Here is a 19,402-nt window from a genome sequence, read left to right as displayed (position 1 = left end):
GTGCGATACTGAGCCCAGTGCAGAGCCTGCTTAAGATGGTCTGTCTCCATCTGCACCCGCCCACGCCCCCATGTTCACTTTCCTTCTCTCTCTCTCTCTCTCTCAAAAAAAAAAAAAAAAGTTTTAAATTTGGAATATAAGCTCCCAAGAACCCAGATTATTTTGTAGTTAAACTCTCAACAAGAAACTAAAATTACAGTTTCATATTTTATACAAAAATTTCAAGGCAGTTTCTAATACTGACTTTACTACTTTTTTGGTGCATTTTAATAGGTTGATCGGGATCGAGATCTTCTCATTCAGCAGACCATGAGGCAGCTAAACAATCACTTTGGTCGAAGATGTGCTACCACACCAATGGCTGTACACAGAGTAAAAGTCACATTTAAGGATGAGCCAGGAGAGGGCAGTGGTGTAGCACGAAGTTTTTATACAGCCATTGCACAAGCATTTTTGTCAAATGAAAAACTACCAAATTTAGATTGTATCCAAAATGCTAACAAAGGCACTCATACAAGTAAGTATATCTACAGATAACAAGCATCATAAAAATTATTTCAATGGATGAAATTGGTAAAGGGGATTGAGAGGAGAAAACAGATTCTTCTTTCATTAAAACAACTATAATCATAGTTGTATATTTATAATGGGAGAACTTTTAGTGTCAATATGCATTTTTATACAATTTTTTTCTAGATTAATGATTTACTCTTGTTTAAACTACTCTAATGAACAGTTCATCACTGCTCTTTTACTGCCCCACTTATTTTCATAAATGTGACTGCAGTAGTGAGTTTCTCATCTCAGTTGTTACATGTTTGGAGAGTGGGAAGTTGTAAGCTCTACAGTAATAGAAAAAAATCAGTGAGCACATTACAGATTTCCACCACCCTGTATTTAATTAGCATAGATTGTTAAGAAAATACTGTTCTCTAGAGCAGTGCTATTCAGAGTACAATTTGCAGAGTTGCTACCAGTCCCCAATGAAATAAGGAGCTCGTAAGCAAATGTAGATTGGTTGACTGTATTACTAATTTTACTGTATAATTTAGCAAGACTTTGGTTTTTTTTTGGTAATAAGATTTTCTTTTTAACATCCTGGCTCAAGTTGTACCTCCTTGAGGACCAGTACTTAGGGATTAGGATTATTAGCTAATTTTCAAATTAAAATAAAAAAATCTGTGAAAATTACAAATGCCTTTAAGTAGGTTGTAATTGGGGATTCATGTAAAGTGAGGGCAGGAATTGTCATCGTGTAGGTGGATAATTCAGGCGGAGGGAATTACTAAGGAAATCCTTTATTTTACCTAGGCTTTAGTGATACTGTATTGAGGTTCTGTAAACTGCCATCATAGAGGCTGAATGAGCTCCAAGAAAGATTGAGGATAAAAAAAAAAAGAAAAAAAAAAGAAAGAAAAAAAGATTGAGGATGAAAAGATGTGTGGAGTACTCCAGCCTTTCATCATTAGTTTTACCATTTGACTTTCTTATAATAAAAAGAAATTGGCAGATGTGAATGAGGGAACCTGGGAAGTTGTAACATTTCAGAATAAACTTTTCTGCATTCTCTTTAGGAAACCAGACTTTGGTTTCCGTTGGCTTATTATGCTCAACGTTTTGAAAATAGTAATAGCTAATGTTTTAGGTGTCTATAAATGCTTAATGCCCAAAACTAAGAATAAAGAAAAGAGATAGGACTCTAAATCACCTAAGAAGTCTCATCATTACTTATGGTGAAACTGACAGCCCCAGTTGCTACATATTATTTCACAATTGTGACATAATTCATGACTGAGTGAATACTTACTATGCCGGGTACATTCTATACAGTTAACCCCCAACCTTCAAACCAGAGAATCAGAGAAAGGCACTAACAAAAATGCTAAGTGAGATAACCTTCACCTGTTAAGTTCTTATATTTGTCTTATGTCCTCCCATTGACTTTCAAAGTTAAAGTAGTTGCATTTACATGTATCTAAATAAAGTGTGTTTCACATTTTCTTCCAGGTTTAATGCAGAGATTAAGGAACAGAGGAGAGAGGGATCGGGAAAGGGAGAGAGAAAGGGAAATGAGAAGGAGTAGTGGCTTGCGAGCAGGTTCTCGGAGAGATCGAGATAGGTGAGATCATTTTGTATCTTTTACTAAATACCACCTACCACCATTTTGAATGAAATTGGAGCTGGCCTGTAATAGGAGGGTCTCAATTATGTACTATTTTTTAGAAAAAGTTTTAACATTTGGGTAAATAAACTGTACTATTATTAAAATATTTTGCTTTTAAAACCCTGAAAATCATTCTTTCCCCAGTTTGTCTTAAAATTTTATTTGTGGAAATTGTGTTATATTTAAACCTCTTAATTTTTCTCCTGTTAGGGTGGGTGGCATTTTACTTTGGACTAAAATTTCTAGGAAGTGTGGGTGAATTTTTGATTTCTGGTATTTTATGGGCTTGCTCCCTTAGAATCTTAGGATCAAATTGAACTATGCATTGCAAAGTTACAGATTTTGAAGTAACAGTATCTAGAAAATCTTTATTTTCCAACCATCATCCATTAGGCATTCCACCACCTTAATCCTAGAGGGAACTACCTATATGTTCTGGTTTTTCATCTTTGTTACCAGTGGTGCTGATATTTTTTGCAGACAAGGGAAATAAGATATAATAGCTTTGTTGTTCTTACAGAGACTTCAGAAGGCAGCTTTCCATTGATACTAGGCCCTTCCGACCAGCCTCTGAAGGGAATCCTAGTGATGATCCTGATCCTCTGCCGGCACATCGTCAGGCGCTTGGAGAGAGACTTTATCCTCGTGTACAAGCAATGCAGCCAGTATGTATGGTGCACTCGGCTTCCTCATAACTGACTCTGCCGTTTTTGTTTTTTTAATTAAAGTTAGCATTGTAAAAATGTTAGCTACTTTCAAGTCATGTGGTTGAGGACTATAGTTAAAAGAAAGCTTAAGAGGGAAAGCAGCAAAATTTGCTGGAGGGTAGCTTGAAGATTTGTGTTTTCTACCTGTGCTAAGTTGGCATTCTACCTAATAAGTCCCTTGTGTGCATAAGTAATTACCTGTGCATTTAATTTGTACTTTTATTTGTACAAATTGTTATTTTGAAACAGACTTTTTAATCTGTTAAATTGTAGCTAGGACATACTGCAAATAATCTACATTATTGCTGTTAAGTATTGCCAGATTTTTATATTGAATGTTCTGTCAAAGGTTTTTTTCCTATATTATGAAACAAACTCGTTGTGTTTGTTTTCCTTTATACATGACTTACATGTATGTTACAGCAAGAGAAAACAGAAAACCAGCTATAGTTCTTTCAGTAAATCCTTAGCCTTAATTATAGTCTTCTTTCTTCTCCCTCTTTCACTTCTTCCCTCCCATTCTTTTCTTCTACCCTACATGAAAGAAAGGTTTCTGGCTCTCTGAGGGGGATAAATGGAAACTGAGTATTTGTATGTTTATTCATAGATAGCAGAAATCTTAAAAGGCTTGTCATACAAATTTTAAACTAGCTTTAACAAGACTTTGAAAGTTCTCTATAATTAAGCTTCCAGTTTAATAAAATACCTTAACTAGTTCAGAAGTTTTTTTCGTTTCCCAAGTGTCTTACATTTTCTTCTTCTTTTGGGGGTGGGGGTGGCTAAAAGATTGTTGATTTAGACAAGAGGTTTCAGAGAGTAAGGGCAACTAACTTTGTTTGTTGTTTACAGGCATTTGCAAGTAAAATCACTGGCATGCTGTTGGAATTATCCCCAGCTCAGCTGCTTCTCCTTCTAGCAAGTGAAGATTCTCTGAGGGCAAGAGTAGATGAAGCCATGGAACTCATTATAGCACACGGACGGTAATGTATATAATTGGGAAGGCATTTCAGTTTAAATATCAACTACTTTATTTTTAGGATGTAGGTGCTACCATATCTTAAAATGTATACTATAAAGTACACAACTTCAAATGGTTTTATAAGAGATGGGCTTAAAATCCGTGAGTGAGACAATTGAGTTTTGCATGTATTAGAAAGTTAGAATTTTAGCATTCTAACTTAGGTTCTAAAAATCTTTTATATACCTGATATTTAGAAATAACTTGTAAAAAGTACATCCCAAATTCTCTACCAGAATACCCCTAACGGCAGAGGCCAGAGATCTCAAGGAACTGGGGTGTAATCCCTGAGTTCTTGCCATAAGCGTGAAGTTTCTTTTAGAGCTCCTGACTTATCTTAAAAATTCACGCAAATTTTTGCTTTCTGTTGTGTAGTATATTTGTTTTAATATAAAACTTAAAAATATCTAATAGTTAAATTACTCTTTTTCCAAGGTGACAAAGTAAAGGTGACATCAGGAAGATAGGCCAAACTTATCTGTGCCTTCTATCCTGAGACTACTCTTATATGCAGTTTGAGGCTTTTTAGATGCAAATTTCTGTCTTCCCAGTCATGATCTTGCACAGGAACTTAGATTGGATATAGTCGTAGAAATGGATAAATGGGTAGGCTAAGCACTGAAATGTAACAGCCACTTACCTATTTCACAGCCTTTGAACATCCAAGTCAAAAGACTATTGCTAGAGGTTTATTTTCTTTATTGGTAATTACTGTTTTTCTTCTCTGGGCTTTTATGTACTATTTCTTCATTCCTTTTCCCTGTCTCTGGATGTAATCAGCACCGATAGAGCTCAACCCACTATAGAAAAGGTTACAAGGAATGTCCATTTGGGAAAAAACCTTTATATGTGAGGATTGCCAATTTAGTACTTTCTGTTGAATGCAAATAATGTGTAATTTTGATTCCTTTCAGCTGGCTATGTAAAGTGTACTGTGAATTTGTATTGTAGAATAATTAAACACACTAAAAAATTTGATTCCTGTTGCAATTGCTTTTTGAACATTTTCTGTTCTTTTATAATGCTACCTGTGAGCTTAAGCTTCAGTACCCCTATGAAGCTGCATTATTTTGTTGTAAATCAGATAGCCCTTAGCTCATTATCTTGAATCACACATATAGTACCTAATTTTTTTTGTTACATAGTATTGACTTCTCTGTTCCTATAATTGCACTGACTAGTATGTGTCTTGGATATTTTTTAAAGCCTTTAATAAATGTATTTATAAATCTTTATAAATTCAAATGCATGTTTCTCTACACTAAATTCTAGAAGCCTCAATTATCTGGGGTGTAAAAGGTTTTTGATTTGTTTTTAGGGAAAATGGAGCTGATAGTATCCTGGATCTTGGATTATTAGACTCCTCAGAAAAGGTACAGGTAAGAGATGTTCTGTACATGAGCTAATAAACAGCACTTGGAACTCCCAATTTAGCACAGCCTGAATTAAGCTTTAATTTTAGAGATGTCATGAATTTCTTAGTGCTTAACTCAAGGAAGAAGTGAGTGCAAAGATGCAGAGAAAATGAGACCTGTGGAGAGGCAGTAAGGAAGGCTTTTTTAGTTCCCCAAACACTTCAGTGCCAGTCATGGTAGAGCAGACCCAATACAATCTTACCTCTTTTACTGATTACAACTAAAAACTGAACAAAATGTGAAAGGAACTGCCTGAGTATTCTGAAAAGTAGATAGTAGCACACAGACGATAGAAGGCGGTCAAATTGATTAACAGGTAGCATGGCATTGTTTTAGGGTAGAGAGGAAAGCTGATCTCTTTAACTCCAGTCTTAGCTGGAAAATAGAGAAGGCTTTGAGAACTGAGCTGTAGTATTGTCCAGGTCCCACACTATCTATGGTGCAAATGCAGGGCAGACCCAAAAAATAAAAGGCTTTGAAAATCTGTTTTTGGAACCATTGTGCACAGATGGTGACACTTCCAATCTGAATCTAACCAGAGTGATTGCCTGCTAAACCCCAAAACATCAACATTCTCCCTATCATTTTAACAAGACCCAGAGTTCACACTTAATATTCAAAAGGCCAGGATACACTCCAAAATTACTCAATATACAAAGAACCAGACAAGACCCACTAGTTCTCCTGGGAAAAGAACCAGTAGATGCTAACTTTAAGATGACCTACTTGTTGGAATTATCAAAGACTTTATCTCATATTCTAGGAGATGGGGGTATCTTTATCTGATAGAATAGGAGATAAAGTTAAGCACTAGTGAACTGAATGAAAGAGGTTCATAGCAGAGAAATAGAAACTGTAAAAGAGAACCAAGGGAAAAGCTTAGAATTAGAAGTACAACGTCTAGGGATGCCTGGGTGGCTAAGCTTTTGGCTTAGGTCATGGTCCCAGAGCCCTGGGATCAACTCCTGCACTGGGCTCCCTGCTCAGCAAGGAGCCTGCTTCCCCTGCTGCATGCTCTCTCTCTCCCTCAAATAAATAAATAAAATCTTTAAGAAAAATGTTACAAAAGTACAACTTTTCTAAAAGAAAAAAATTCAGTAGATAGGTCAGTAGCTCAATGAAGAGGATAGGAAAGTGTCAGTTTGAAGACAGAAATTATCTAAAGAACAGAGAGAAGATTTTGAACAAAGGAACTTCAGGAATCTGTGGGACCATAATGAAAGATCAGACATCCGTGTCATTGAAAGCACTTGGAAGACTAGTACAGGAGAATATTTGAAGAAATAGCAGCCGAGAACTTCCCACATTTGGTACCAAGATTTATAGATTCAAGGTGGTCAATGAACCCTAAATAGAAAAACTATGTCTATATGTATTATAATTGAGCTGCTGTAAAACTAAGCAAAGAACAGTGCTTTACATATAGAGAAACTGTGATTTGAAAGACAGTGGATTTCTCATCAGAAAGTTATGAGCCAGAAGACAGTGGTTCATCATTCTTATATCCAGCAAAAGTATCTTTAAGGAATTAGGGTGAAAGAAGCTACCAGTTTCATTAGTGATTTTAAATGGACAGAGAATTTAAAGATTTAATAGGTATGAGCTTTATATAAGTATCACAGTTCTGAAAAGATGAATTAAAAAATTTACATTTAAATATAAACATTGCTTTACCTACCTGACTTCCCTTTGAGTGATTTTAGACAACTGGTTCATATGTTTTGTTTTTAAAATCAGTCTTGGGGTGTGCCTGGGTGACTCAGTTGGTAAAGTGTCCAACTCTTGATTTTGGCTCAGGTCATGGTCTCAGGTTCTGAGATTGAGCCCTGCATCAGGCTTCACACACAGTGCAAACTCTGCTTGTCCCTCTCTCTCCCTACCCCCCTTGTATGCATGTGTGCTCTCTCTCAAATAAATAAAAGCTTTAAAACAAAACAAAACAAAAAAAAACTTGGGACTTAACCTGATACTTTATTATTAGGAAAACCGAAAGCGTCATGGCTCTAGTCGAAGTGTTGTAGATATGGATTTAGACGATACAGACGATGGTGACGATAATGCCCCTTTGTTTTACCAACCTGGAAAAAGAGGATTTTATACTCCAAGGCCTGGCAAAAACACAGAAGCAAGGTTGAATTGTTTCAGAAACATTGGCAGGTAAAATAACGCTAATCTTAAATTTTTTAACAATTTCAGTTTGAGATTTTCTAAAACAATCGTTTTTAAAATGTGTATATGTTCTTCATACTGATTAGAAATGAGGCTGTAGAATTCTCAAAATACTGTGTGTATCTTATGTATGTATGTGTGGGGTTATATGTGTTTTAGAATTACTTTCAAATTTAAATATATTTCCCTGTTTTTATTTTTAGGATTCTTGGACTATGTCTGTTACAGAATGAACTATGTCCTATTACATTGAATAGACATGTAATTAAAGTGTTGCTTGGTAGGAAAGTAAGTGATTTTAATGAACCTAACTGCTTTTACAATTGCAAAATTTTCCTTTTATAGCCATTATAAAGCATTTTCAAACATTTAATGACATGGGAAAAAATAATCTCAATACATGCAGGAATGGGTGACACTGGTGGGTTTGGGGGTGTCTGACAGACCTGGATCTTGATGCAGACAAATCCCCTCACACGTATGGCATATTTTCCCATTTGCAAAATGGTAAAACTGTAGTGCCTGGTAAGTGCTTAATAGATTTTAACTATTACTATTTGTTCAAACAGGTGGTAGAAGTAGAAGTAGTATTTTATTGAAAAGAGTGTTGTTGGCTTCAAAAATATATGTAAGATGTGCAGGAGGGAGAGGGGACAAAAGAATGTGAGAAAATATAGCACAGCATGCTTAATATTTCTCTCTGAGTGGTAGAATTAGCATAATTTCTTTATTGCTTTGAAGTCTGCCTACACATTCTTTTTATATGGGGAGGGGGAGACCACATCCTTTAAAATTTATGTGTAATACTAATTATGCAACTTCTGATTTAAAACACAACTGCCAGTGTTCCTAAAGGTATTAAAAAGAAATTACTTGACACAAAACAATGAAATATTGTAGTCTTTTCCAGCAATTTATATCATGCGAATGATATGAATTAACATTGTTCAAACCCACAGATGAATAGTTTTCTATTCATATCATATAAATGTGTGTGTACATTTGTATGCATGTACACATGTAATGATGTAAACTCTGACTCTGTTGAATTCTTAAAGTATTCCAGCAAAAATGTTCTTGTGCAAAGAAGAACTGGATTTAAAGCTCAGCCACAGCTGAGAAATGTTGATGCATTGAGCCTTTTTAACACGGTTTGGGGAGAAGATGGAATCAAATAGACTCAAGTTTAACCCAATGATATGACCTTCAATAAGTTACTGAATTCCCTTGAGCATCAGATTCGTCATCTAGAATAATCTATATTTTTTTATTATAATCAAGACTAAATAGGATGTATATACTAAGGACCCACTGCTCAGCATAATCACTGTTTAATAATAAGTGCAGGTTTTTGCAAATTGTTTTGGAACTTAATTCCTCCACTATTGGCTTTAAATTTTTTTCAAAATATATCTTACTGTATTTTGAAAGTTAATTATCAGAGTCAAAGATTAACATTTTACCTCTTCAAATCAATTATATTTAGTGGAATATTCTTTATATCTTCAAATTAAATAAAATTCAGTAAAGATATTTCATAATTGTTTTATATGATTACTTTCTTAGGTCAATTGGCATGATTTTGCTTTTTTTGATCCTGTGATGTATGAGAGTTTACGGCAACTTATCCTCGCTTCTCAGAGTTCAGATGCTGATGCTGTTTTCTCTGCAATGGATTTGGCATTTGCAATTGACTTGTGTAAAGAAGAGGGTGGAGGACAGGTAAAGCAAATATATAATTTTCTGATTCTGGCAAGATAATTTGGTTAGTTTGTTTTGCTTCTATAGAAACAATTTAGATGGGGACAGAACAAGAGACACACAAAAACATACAGAGAAAAACCACAGTACATATCTGGACAGGTACCCAGAGATGGAGAGTTAATGAGACAGACCGAAAGGTAGAAGACTTTTTTGTACCTTTTTTTTTTTCATCTCTTAGATACTTGTCAGATACAGAATTATCTTACTTTTTTAAACTTTTTTTTTTTTTTTTTTTTTTTTAAGTTTTAGAGACAGTAGAGGGTAGGCAGAGGGAGAGAGAAACTCTTAAATAGACTCTGCGCACTAAGTGCAGAGCCAGACACAGGGCTCGATCTGACTACCCTGAGATCACTTTTAAATAGCAATGTTAAATTTTTTTACAGGTTGAACTTATTCCTAATGGTGTAAATATACCAGTGACTCCCCAGAATGTGTATGAGTATGTGCGGAAATATGCAGAACATAGAATGTTGGTAGTTGCAGAACAGCCGTTACACGTGAGTACTTTCTAGAAAGTGTTGTTTGATCTGATGAGGCTCTTTGTGTCTTCATGTGTGGTAAACTAGTTCAGAGTATATTCAGCTTGCCTACCAAAGGTTAAAACTTTTAAACCAAATTAATTTATGCACAATGTAAATTATACCTGGCTCCAGGCCAAGCACTCTTTTTTCAGTAAAACTATTTGGAAAAACCATGTAATCATCTGAAAGTCAATTTGGTTAGTAAAGTTCAGAAAGGATTCTTGTGGAACTGAAATGACTACTGCTTTAGGGTCCTTTGACCACCCATGTCTAGGTGACCAACTAGAAGGATTCCAAGGCAATTATAGTCATGGCTTATTATAGCAAAAGGACTCAGCAAAGGAAAAAGTACACGAGACCAAGTCTGGAGGAATGTAGGTGTGCAGCCTTCTGAAGTTCTTTCAGGCTGTGGGGCTGTCACAGAGAACATACTTCTTTCCTTCAGCAGTGAATTATAGAAACACATGTACAGTGTTTGTGCTTAGAGAAGCCTGCTTAAGAGTTGCAACCTAGGTTTTTCGTCATTGTCTTCTTCTTTTTTTTTTTTTTTTCTGGAGGCCAATCCTGTAAGCATTTTCTCCCTATGCATCCAGCCATGAATACTGAAATTCAGACTCTTAGAGGAAATTCATCATAAATCACACTGTTCGCACAAGTAGTCTAGGCAAGCTAATGCAGCAGGTTCACTGCTCCAGGCATTCAGAATAGCTGTATCAGTAAAGCCAAGTTTCCAGATGCCAGCCAAGGATCCCAGTGAGGGTTTCTAAAGGGCAGCATCAGGCCTGCTGTGTTTGTCAAAAAGATTTTGTTTGTTAAAAAGATAGAGCATGCAGAAGGCGAAGCAGGCTCCCCACTGAGCAAGAAGCCCATTGGCTCAACTCCAACCCAGGACCCTAGGATCATGACCTAAGCCAAAGGCAAATACTCAACCAACTGAGCCTCCCAGGTGTCCCTTGTCAAGTGTTCTAATTTCCTATGCTGCAAATAATCGTGCAGGTTCTGAAGTCATACTGTCAGGATTCAAGTCATGGCTATAACACTCTTTAATGTTATATGACATTAGCAAACTACTTAAGTGCTTTGTGCCTTGGAAAATAAAATTAAATGCATTAATAATGTAAGGTGCTTAGAACAGTTCTTGGCACATTGTAATTGCTCAGTAAGGTTCTGGATTTCAGATTTGTGTTTATCATTATGATACCTTTCATAGGATGTGACAGGATAGCATGTCTGACACATTGAAGATATTTTTACTTAAAGACTAGCTTTTTATTAACATAATTAAATTATGGTCAGTTAAATCCTGTAAAACAATACTATTTCACTTTCGAACCTGTAGCCTGTTCATGGCTGCCTTTTTTCCCCCCTCTGCCTCTTTTGAATCTATTAAATTCAAAATACAGAATTTAATTTTTCTTTCTGGCTTAAAATGAGATCTAGTATTCTTAGTCTAAAATTAGATATTGGGCTTTAACAGTAATGCTACATGGAAAATACAGTACCGAGACTAATAAAAAGGTAATTTTTAAAATATTCTATAGGCAATGAGGAAAGGTCTACTGGATGTGCTTCCAAAAAATTCATTAGAGGATTTAACAGCAGAAGATTTTAGGCTTTTGGTAAATGGCTGTGGTGAAGTTAATGTGCAGATGTTGATCAGTTTCACCTCTTTCAATGATGAATCAGGTATGAAATTTTTGAATGTTTTAAGGAATAAAATAGATGTATTTATGGGGCTTAGAAATGCTATGTTACTCAGATGTTTAAAAGTTTTTTGCCTACATTTTTAAGATACACTTGGACTAGCCTTAGCATTGGGTTATTCTTAATTCTTCTACTTTTTCTAGGTTTTAAAGAATATATGGTTTAGTATAAATACAAGTAAAAATTCTTTGTGGTGAGCAACTACATAAAAGAAGTTTTATGTAGTAAGAAAAAATAATCCATGTGACAATTCTATTGGCATTTCCCAATTAATTTCTCTTAGACTTTCTAATTAAAGAATTTGTATGGTGTTTGCTTTGTAGAACCGGCCCCAAAGCTTACTTACAAAGATGTAACAACACACAAACACACGGAGAATCTAGAGAGAATAACAACAGGTAGTGATAATCCTCCTAGAATAACATTTATCTTCAGGGCCTGATTTGTTGCATCTCTGTTTTAAAAGTCCTAAGAATAGAATTTTAGCTGTGACTATACAGTAAAACACTGGAAGCTCCAAGAAAGTCCTTACGAGAGGATTCCAGGTATAGGTCATAATTACTGTGTACATGAAGGTACCAGTTTTTCCCCTTTTACATTTTGCAGAATTATTTGGATAAATTCTTTTTTTTTTCTTTGTGCTCGGCAACGTATAGATTCATTGTATAATAGTTTTTGTGCTACCTTTTTTTTTTTTTTTTTGAAGATTTTATTTATTTATTTATTTGACAGAGATCACAAGTAGGCAGAGAGAGAGAGAGAGAGAGAGAGGAGGAAGCAGGCTCCCTGTTGAGCAGAGAGCCCGATGTGGGGCTCGATCCCAGGACCCTAGGATCATGACCTGAGCCAAAGGCAGAGGCTGTAACCCAATGAGCCACCCAGACGCCCCTGTGCTACTTTTTAATACAGTTTTCAGTACTTGTGAGATAAGAATTTGTCTCATTTACAAACCAAAAACCTAAGAGGGGAAAATAAATATCTAAAGCCCCTCCAAATTTAATCCTGACAGATAAGCAGCATCAGCATCATCTAGAAGATTTTTAGGAATGCAGAATCTCCATTCCTTTCCTTTCTCCCCGTAGACCTAGTAGATGAGAATCTGCATTTTAGAAAGATCCCCCAAGTGATTTGTAAACTCATTAAAATTTTGAAGTCCTGATTTTAGTTCATGAGAAGAATCATGAATTACAGATGGGATGAAAGCTATATGATAATCATTTTTGAGGCTGGTAGTCCATTTTTCTTGGTCATCTTAAGTCAGGATTGACTAATGAATAGGTTTTACATTATGCAAATGGTCCTAATTCTCTCTATTAGGAATTAGACCTCTGATCCTAGATAACATTTCAATTTTAAGCTATTTTTATAAGAGGCAGTATTTTAAAATAACAATGGATACAGTATACTGGATTTATACTCTTCATTCTTAGGAGAAAATGCTGAGAAGCTCTTGCAATTCAAGCGTTGGTTCTGGTCAATAGTAGAGAAGATGAGCATGACTGAACGACAAGATCTTGTAAGTCAAAAATTTCACGAAGTTTGTAGAAGAAATGAAATTCTATAATGCTGTGTATGGTAGCCTTTTAAGTTTGCAAACAGTGGTTGATCATTTTAATTTTGGCTAAGGAAATCAGAAATATAAGGCAGTTTTAGTTTTTCTACTCTAGAACTGAAAATCTGAAGTATTAATAAAGCCTGTAAACAGAGTAAAATGCATTTAGCTATTGCTATACTGTTTTTAGTCCCGGAAGATAATACCAGTTAATAATTGTTGAGACAGGTTTCATTTTCCCTATAGTGTTTATATATGCTGGCTACACCTTTCATATACCTTAATCCTTTTGACCAGTGGCAAGTCTTCGCAAAATTTTTGAATAATATCTTGATTGCTTTGTGTGTACTTGGAATAACATAGCTTGTGGTATGTGGGTATTACATCTATGATTTCAATCTTATCTACTAATAAGAATCATAAACTAGATAATATAAACTTTAGTCACTGTGAAAAGTTTACCAGGTCAATGGAATCTATATCCACCCTTGAGTATAAAACCAAATCAACCTGTCCATTAGTCTTGAAAGGCATTCTTAACCTGGAAAATCCTAGATATCCTTTCTACTCCTATTCCTTAATGGTTCCCTGAAAAATTTTTCCTGTCAAAGCAGCCTTAGTTCTCAGTAACTAAAACCAGACTACTTGTGGAATATATAAAAATGATCCAATTTCTAGAAATATCCTCCAGTTTTATTTGAGAGGGAAAATAGTTCTGTGGGAAAACATGAAACTTGGGGAGTTTCCCCTTTACTTTTAACTGAGTTACTAACTTATTTTTGGGGGGGGTGGTTCTGCATTTAGGACTCTCTAATTTTTACATGGTCCCAGGAGCCTTCCAGTATTTCTGTTCTGTAGGGAGACAGTTCTATTGCTAATCCTGTCAGTTGTTTCTATTCTTGGTTTTAGCTACTGTGGTAATAATTTCCACTGAGGTCGTTCCATAGGTAGATTCCATATACTTGGTTCCGTGCAGCTTTCCCTGTCTTTTGGATCCTGAAGTCTCTGCCAGTGTTAATATTGTATCTATCCTTTTTTGTTTCATTGTTAGGGTTCTACCACCTGTGGTCAGTTTTTGATTCAGGTACCTTGTTTCTTTAAGAAAGGGGCCATATCGGTTCTGTAAGATGTACCAAAAACAAATGATTGGCTATAAATTCGAAGGTTTTAATGGACTATTTTTTAATCCCCTAGTTGTAATGTTCTGTTTTAAAACCAGTAAATTCTCAGTTCTATCAATCAAGTTAAATTTCACTGCAGTTTCTGCCTTCTACTGGAAGATAAATTTGCTATTCAGTTTTTGAAATGAAAGAAAGAAGATCTCCCTTTGGAAAGGGCCTCAGAATTTCCTATGGACAGCTTTAATTTGTGAAAGTCACTTCTCTATTTGTAGGGCTTAAGTAGTATATCAGGGGGTCTTTTCCCTCTCCTCTTTTGGGAAGAGTGCTTCACAGTTGTTGGTTTTATCCTGATGTGTCCGAGGATAAGAACGGAAGGACATAAGAGACTATTCAGAGCATACTGAAAATTATAAAGTATTTGGGGCTTTTGGGTAAGACTACATAAGTTTATTCCCCTCCTGGTTACAGTTTACTAGTAAAAGTTCTGAAAAGTCTTCTACTATATTTCTCTTCTTCCAACTTTTGGGATATCCAGCAGTGGTAGTTATATCTACTCTGGCTAATCATACTCCTCTTTGAAGAAACTCTTTGTTTGTTCTTTATGTGTAAAATGAGTGGATTAGACCAGCTTTATCTTTAGAGCATCTTTTATAAAATTCTTTGAAGAGACACTTAGCAGGGATTCTTTTTCTGCCTCCTCCTATGGAAGTTAGAGATTTCGTGTAAAACAATTTTTCAGGAAAGCAGAATACAGTCGACCCTTGAATGATGTGAGGGTTAAGGGCACCAGCTTACTATGTAGTTGAAAATCTGAGTATGACTTTTGACTCCCCCAAAAACTTGACTAATAGCCTGCTATTGATCAGAAGCCTACCAGTAACAAGAGTCCATTACACATATTTTATATATGTATTATTTCTAACTGTATTCTTAAAGTACACTAAAAAAACTTAAGAAAACCATAAGGAAAATATATTTATAGTCCTATATGTGGTGATTTGTTAAAAAAATTTTGCATGTGGGGTACCTGTATGCAACTCCTGATCTTGGGATTGTGACTTTGATCCCCACATTGGGTGTAGAGATTACTTTAAAAAAAAAAAAATCCACATGTGAGTGGACTCATGTAGTTCAAACCCATGTTGTTCAAGGGTCAACTGTACTTCATTTAGGTTTTCTAGTCACTTTGGGATATTGGCTATATTTGTATTTTTAGTTGTGCATTTTGGAATGCATTAGATTTAAAAAGCCTTACCTTTAAGAAATAGGAACTGGGCAATGTAAGAATGTAATGTGTGTATGTATGTATAGATCAGTGAGGAATGATAAAAAGTACAGAAGTTAACATTTATCTTATTTACACAATGTCATACAAAATAGATGTGTAGTAAAACTCATTGTTAATAGGCTTATTGCATGGATTTTATGTACAGTAGATACTCCCCAACACTTTAATAAAATTATTCCTGAATCATAATATAGCACTGAAAATATGCTGGTAGATAAAATGCAAAACAACTTTTTTGATAATCTGTGTGAATTTTATTTTTTTAAATTTTTAAAAAGATTTTTATTTATTAGAGAAATCACAAGTAGGCAGAGAGGCAGGCGGGGGGGGGGGAAGCAGGCTCCCCGCTGAGCAGAGAGTCAGATGTGGGGCTTGATCCCAGGACCCTGAAACCATGACCTGAGCCAAAAGCAGAGGCTTAACCCACTGAGCCACCCAGGTGGCCCAATAATCTGTGTGAATTTTAAAATTTTTTTGGAGATCTTGTGCCCTGTTTCCCCTAAAAGATACTTTAAAAGCCACTGGAAAGGCCCAAGATAAATTGAGGCCCTTGAAACAGTCAGTTTTCTATATACCTGATACTTTTTACTTTTCTGACCCTGAACCTTTTCAGTATAAGAAATAAATTTAAAACCCAGTACAAAATAATATCCCTCTTTAGGTTTTAACATAAGAATGGGGCTCTCTGTATATATTGCCAGAATTAATGTTAATCTGTTAAAAGCCAAAATTGTAATTATTATATTCCTGTTTAGGTTTACTTTTGGACCTCTAGCCCATCATTACCAGCCAGTGAAGAAGGATTCCAGCCTATGCCCTCAATCACAATAAGACCACCAGATGACCAACATCTTCCTACTGCAAACACTTGTATTTCTCGACTTTACGTCCCACTCTATTCCTCTAAACAGATTCTCAAACAGAAGTTGCTACTCGCCATTAAGACCAAGAATTTTGGTTTTGTGTAGAGTATAAAAAGTGTGTATTGCTGTGTAATATTACTAGCTAATTTTGTAGATTTTTTTCCATTTGTCTATAAAAGTTTATGGAAGTTAATGCTGTCACACCCCCCTGGTGGTACCTTAAAGAGATTAAATGCAAACATTCCTTGCTGAGTTTGTAGCTTAAAAGGCCTGAGGAGCACTAGCAACATTTGACTGATGGTTTGCTAGTCGACAACTTCTGGGTCTAACCCCAGCCAAAGATGACAGCAGAACAACATAATTTACACTGTGATTTATCTTTTTGCTGAGGGGAAAAATGTAAAATGTTCTGAAAATTCACTGCTGCCTTTGTGGAAAGTGTTTCAGCAAAGGTTCTTGTATAGAGGGAATAGGGAATTTCAAAAATAAAAAATTAAGTATGTTCTGTGTTTTCATTTTAACTTTTTTTATGGTGTTTAATTTGTGGTTGGCTGCAATTGTGTATCATGTATATGGAACTTGTAAAAAGTTCTGGACATTCAGATCTTAGAGATGAAATCACTTTTACCTATGAAAACCACTTATTGCGGTTTATTTTAGCTGCATTGAGCTCTAGGATATTAAATGATATCACTAATTTTTGCATGTAATTTGTTCATTTGAGTAAGGGCACTTTTTTGTACATATGATGGGGCCAATGCACAGTACTTTATCACAATCAGTTTTTTTTTCTTTGTATCCCTATTTCAATGAGCAGTCAGTCAGGAGGTTACTGCACTTCAGTTCTAATTAGACATTTGTACTAAGGTATTTCAGTTATGTAAACTCAGCCTGGGCACTTTCTGATAACTGTAAAATGTTTTATAAGATCATGATTATTGAAGATACATTTTGGAAAATTTTAAATGTTCGTGAGCAGCTTAACTACTTTTGTATCTAGCCTTTTTTAAGTATCTTGTTACATTTACTTTTTTAAATAAAGAAATTACAGAAGAAATGTCAAGTAATACTGAAGAAACAATAGTTTTTATTTATGTAGTTGTACATTTTTAAACTAAGGGTAATACACCAACATGGTTATATGCATAAGAATTTTTGATTTAAAGAACTGAAAAGTTTATATACACATGGACTATAAGAAAGAGAAGAAAATCAGTCCACATTTTACAGTTAGCAGAGAATCCTGAATGGCACTGGCCAGGCCACCTTTTCTTTTTACAAATGAGGGACATGAAGTGTGACCCTTACTTGGCATAGGAAGTTAATTCACTTATACTTAGTAACTAAGTGACAGGTTCTTTTTTGATGACCCATTAATTATGTAGCCTAGGACCAATATCTAAATTTTGTGGTTTTAGTAGCTTTATTCAATGGCATAAGGAACACGGTTTTCTCACTAAGTCTTCAAAAAGTGACAGACTAGTCACTTTACATATTGAAAATGAGAAAAATTCTCTGAAATCTCTACCTTTCAATTCCTTTAAGAGGACTCCTGGCCTTTGGGATGTTTTCATATTCAAAGGCGCTATGCTTTTATTATATAACTTCCTGCAGAAGACTGAACCATGTGATATTCTCAGCCCTGCTGATACAATAAATATTAAAAACTAAAATGATAGTAGTGAAACTCATTGTATTACTTAAAAGTTACACAACATGCTGTATTAGATTTGTGTAAATTAACCAAAGGTTATTTTACAAAGTAAGACATTGGTTTTTAGGTCTAAATGCTATTTCTGAATAAATGAAATAGTAATTAGATTAAGAGCTAATTATCATCAATGTGTCTGAAAGAAAATTTATATATCACCTTAACTTCTGTATGCACATGATGGGATTGATAAAATATTAAATGAAAACAAACTAGATATGATTAGGACATTTGAAACCCTAATTGTGAACTTATTTTTAATAGTTATTGAAAGAATGAAAATATTTAAAATAATGCACAATGTCTTAAGTCTTCCTAAATCAAGATTTTGGTTAAAATGCTTTTAGGACTATTAAAAGCAGAGTGAGTTTTTTTTTTTTTTTTTTTTTTTAAAGTAAAGCATAAAATGGTTCTAAATGGAAAATAAAGTCATGTAAAATAAAGTTCTCTTTTGGTCTTGTTTAGTGATTAAATCTAATAGAATTGAAAACAAATTTAGGAAGAGAAGACCAAGAATGAACTTTACCAAGGGGCTTTCAAAGTTTTACTACTTTTACCCTTTCCCCCCACCTAAACCTTCTGAGTATCTTGACTATATAGTACAATAGCTTACTGAGACAGACTTGAGGTTTTTAATAGTATGATATCACCATTTAATATTTGCCCCTGAACATTTCTCTTCTAAAGATGATTGTTTCTGCCTGTTTAAAGGTAGCCAGTGATTTCCAGGTCTGAACCCAAAACAGATCTTTCCCTGAGGTAGTAGTTCTCATTGCTACTCTATGCTTAAGATTCCCTGGTAGAGCTTTTTAGTACAGATTTCCTAATCTTTGCCCATTCTTCCAATCACATTCTGATTCAGTGTCTTCAGTGGAGTACAGAAATCTTTATTCTTAAAACAGCATCCTAGGTGATTCTGAAACAATGCCCAAAGAATGTTCTTTTTCACTAATGGAAATCCCTTTGTTGTCCTTAGAGCCAAGATTTCCTACTCATAGCTTATGGAAAAATATTCCTGTCAGTCATTTCATCCGGGATTAGGTTCTTCTCCTAATAAAGGACTTGCTAGAAGTATCTTTAATATACTGAATGAAAATATTTTCAGTGTTTAATCTAAGCAGGTAGGCATGGACAGAGATTAATTCTTCCCTAAACATCATTTGGTTAATGGAGAGATGTATTTAAAATGTGTTGTTTATTCAACTCAAGATACTCTATAAGCAAATTATCTTGTTACCTCTCTTCAAATTAAAAAAATTACTGCATTGCCATGACTCTGCAACATGAAGTTTCTATTTTATTCAGTACTTACTGTGTGCCAGGCACTTTGTCAAGTGCTTTACATATAGTATCTCCTTTTATCCTATGAGATGGGGGGCTTGCCATCCTTAGGAAACTAGACACA

General features: G+C 35.0%; 1 protein-coding gene across 6 annotated transcripts in view; it reads left to right on the top strand.

Annotated features, from left to right (window-relative positions):
• Window positions 1-18,440, top strand: part of UBR5 (ubiquitin protein ligase E3 component n-recognin 5) — a 139,778-nt gene extending 121,338 nt beyond the window's left edge. For 5 of the 6 annotated variants that reach the window (XM_059394957.1, XM_059394956.1, XM_059394958.1 and 2 more), the window contains exons 48-59: window positions 274-517; window positions 2,008-2,119; window positions 2,685-2,829; window positions 3,721-3,851; window positions 5,208-5,268; window positions 7,286-7,461; window positions 7,677-7,761; window positions 9,040-9,195; window positions 9,621-9,734; window positions 11,300-11,444; window positions 12,893-12,978; window positions 16,179-18,440. In XM_059394957.1, coding sequence (XP_059250940.1) covers window positions 274-517; window positions 2,008-2,119; window positions 2,685-2,829; window positions 3,721-3,851; window positions 5,208-5,268; window positions 7,286-7,461; window positions 7,677-7,761; window positions 9,040-9,195; window positions 9,621-9,734; window positions 11,300-11,444; window positions 12,893-12,978; window positions 16,179-16,391 — 1,668 coding nt within the window. In that variant the 3' untranslated portion in view covers window positions 16,392-18,440. The remainder of the gene's footprint in view (window positions 1-273; window positions 518-2,007; window positions 2,120-2,684; window positions 2,830-3,720; window positions 3,852-5,207; window positions 5,269-7,285; window positions 7,462-7,676; window positions 7,762-9,039; window positions 9,196-9,620; window positions 9,735-11,299; window positions 11,445-12,892; window positions 12,979-16,178) is intronic. The other variant, XM_059394955.1, reaches the window with a different exon arrangement.
• Window positions 18,441-19,402: the final 962 nt, after the last annotated feature.

The sequence above is a fragment of the Mustela nigripes genome, chromosome 3, assembly GCF_022355385.1.
Source record: "Mustela nigripes isolate SB6536 chromosome 3, MUSNIG.SB6536, whole genome shotgun sequence".
NCBI lineage: Eukaryota > Metazoa > Chordata > Mammalia > Carnivora > Mustelidae > Mustela > Mustela nigripes.
Note: the sequence above shows the minus strand (reverse complement) of the source record. Positions and strands in the feature narration are given on the sequence as shown.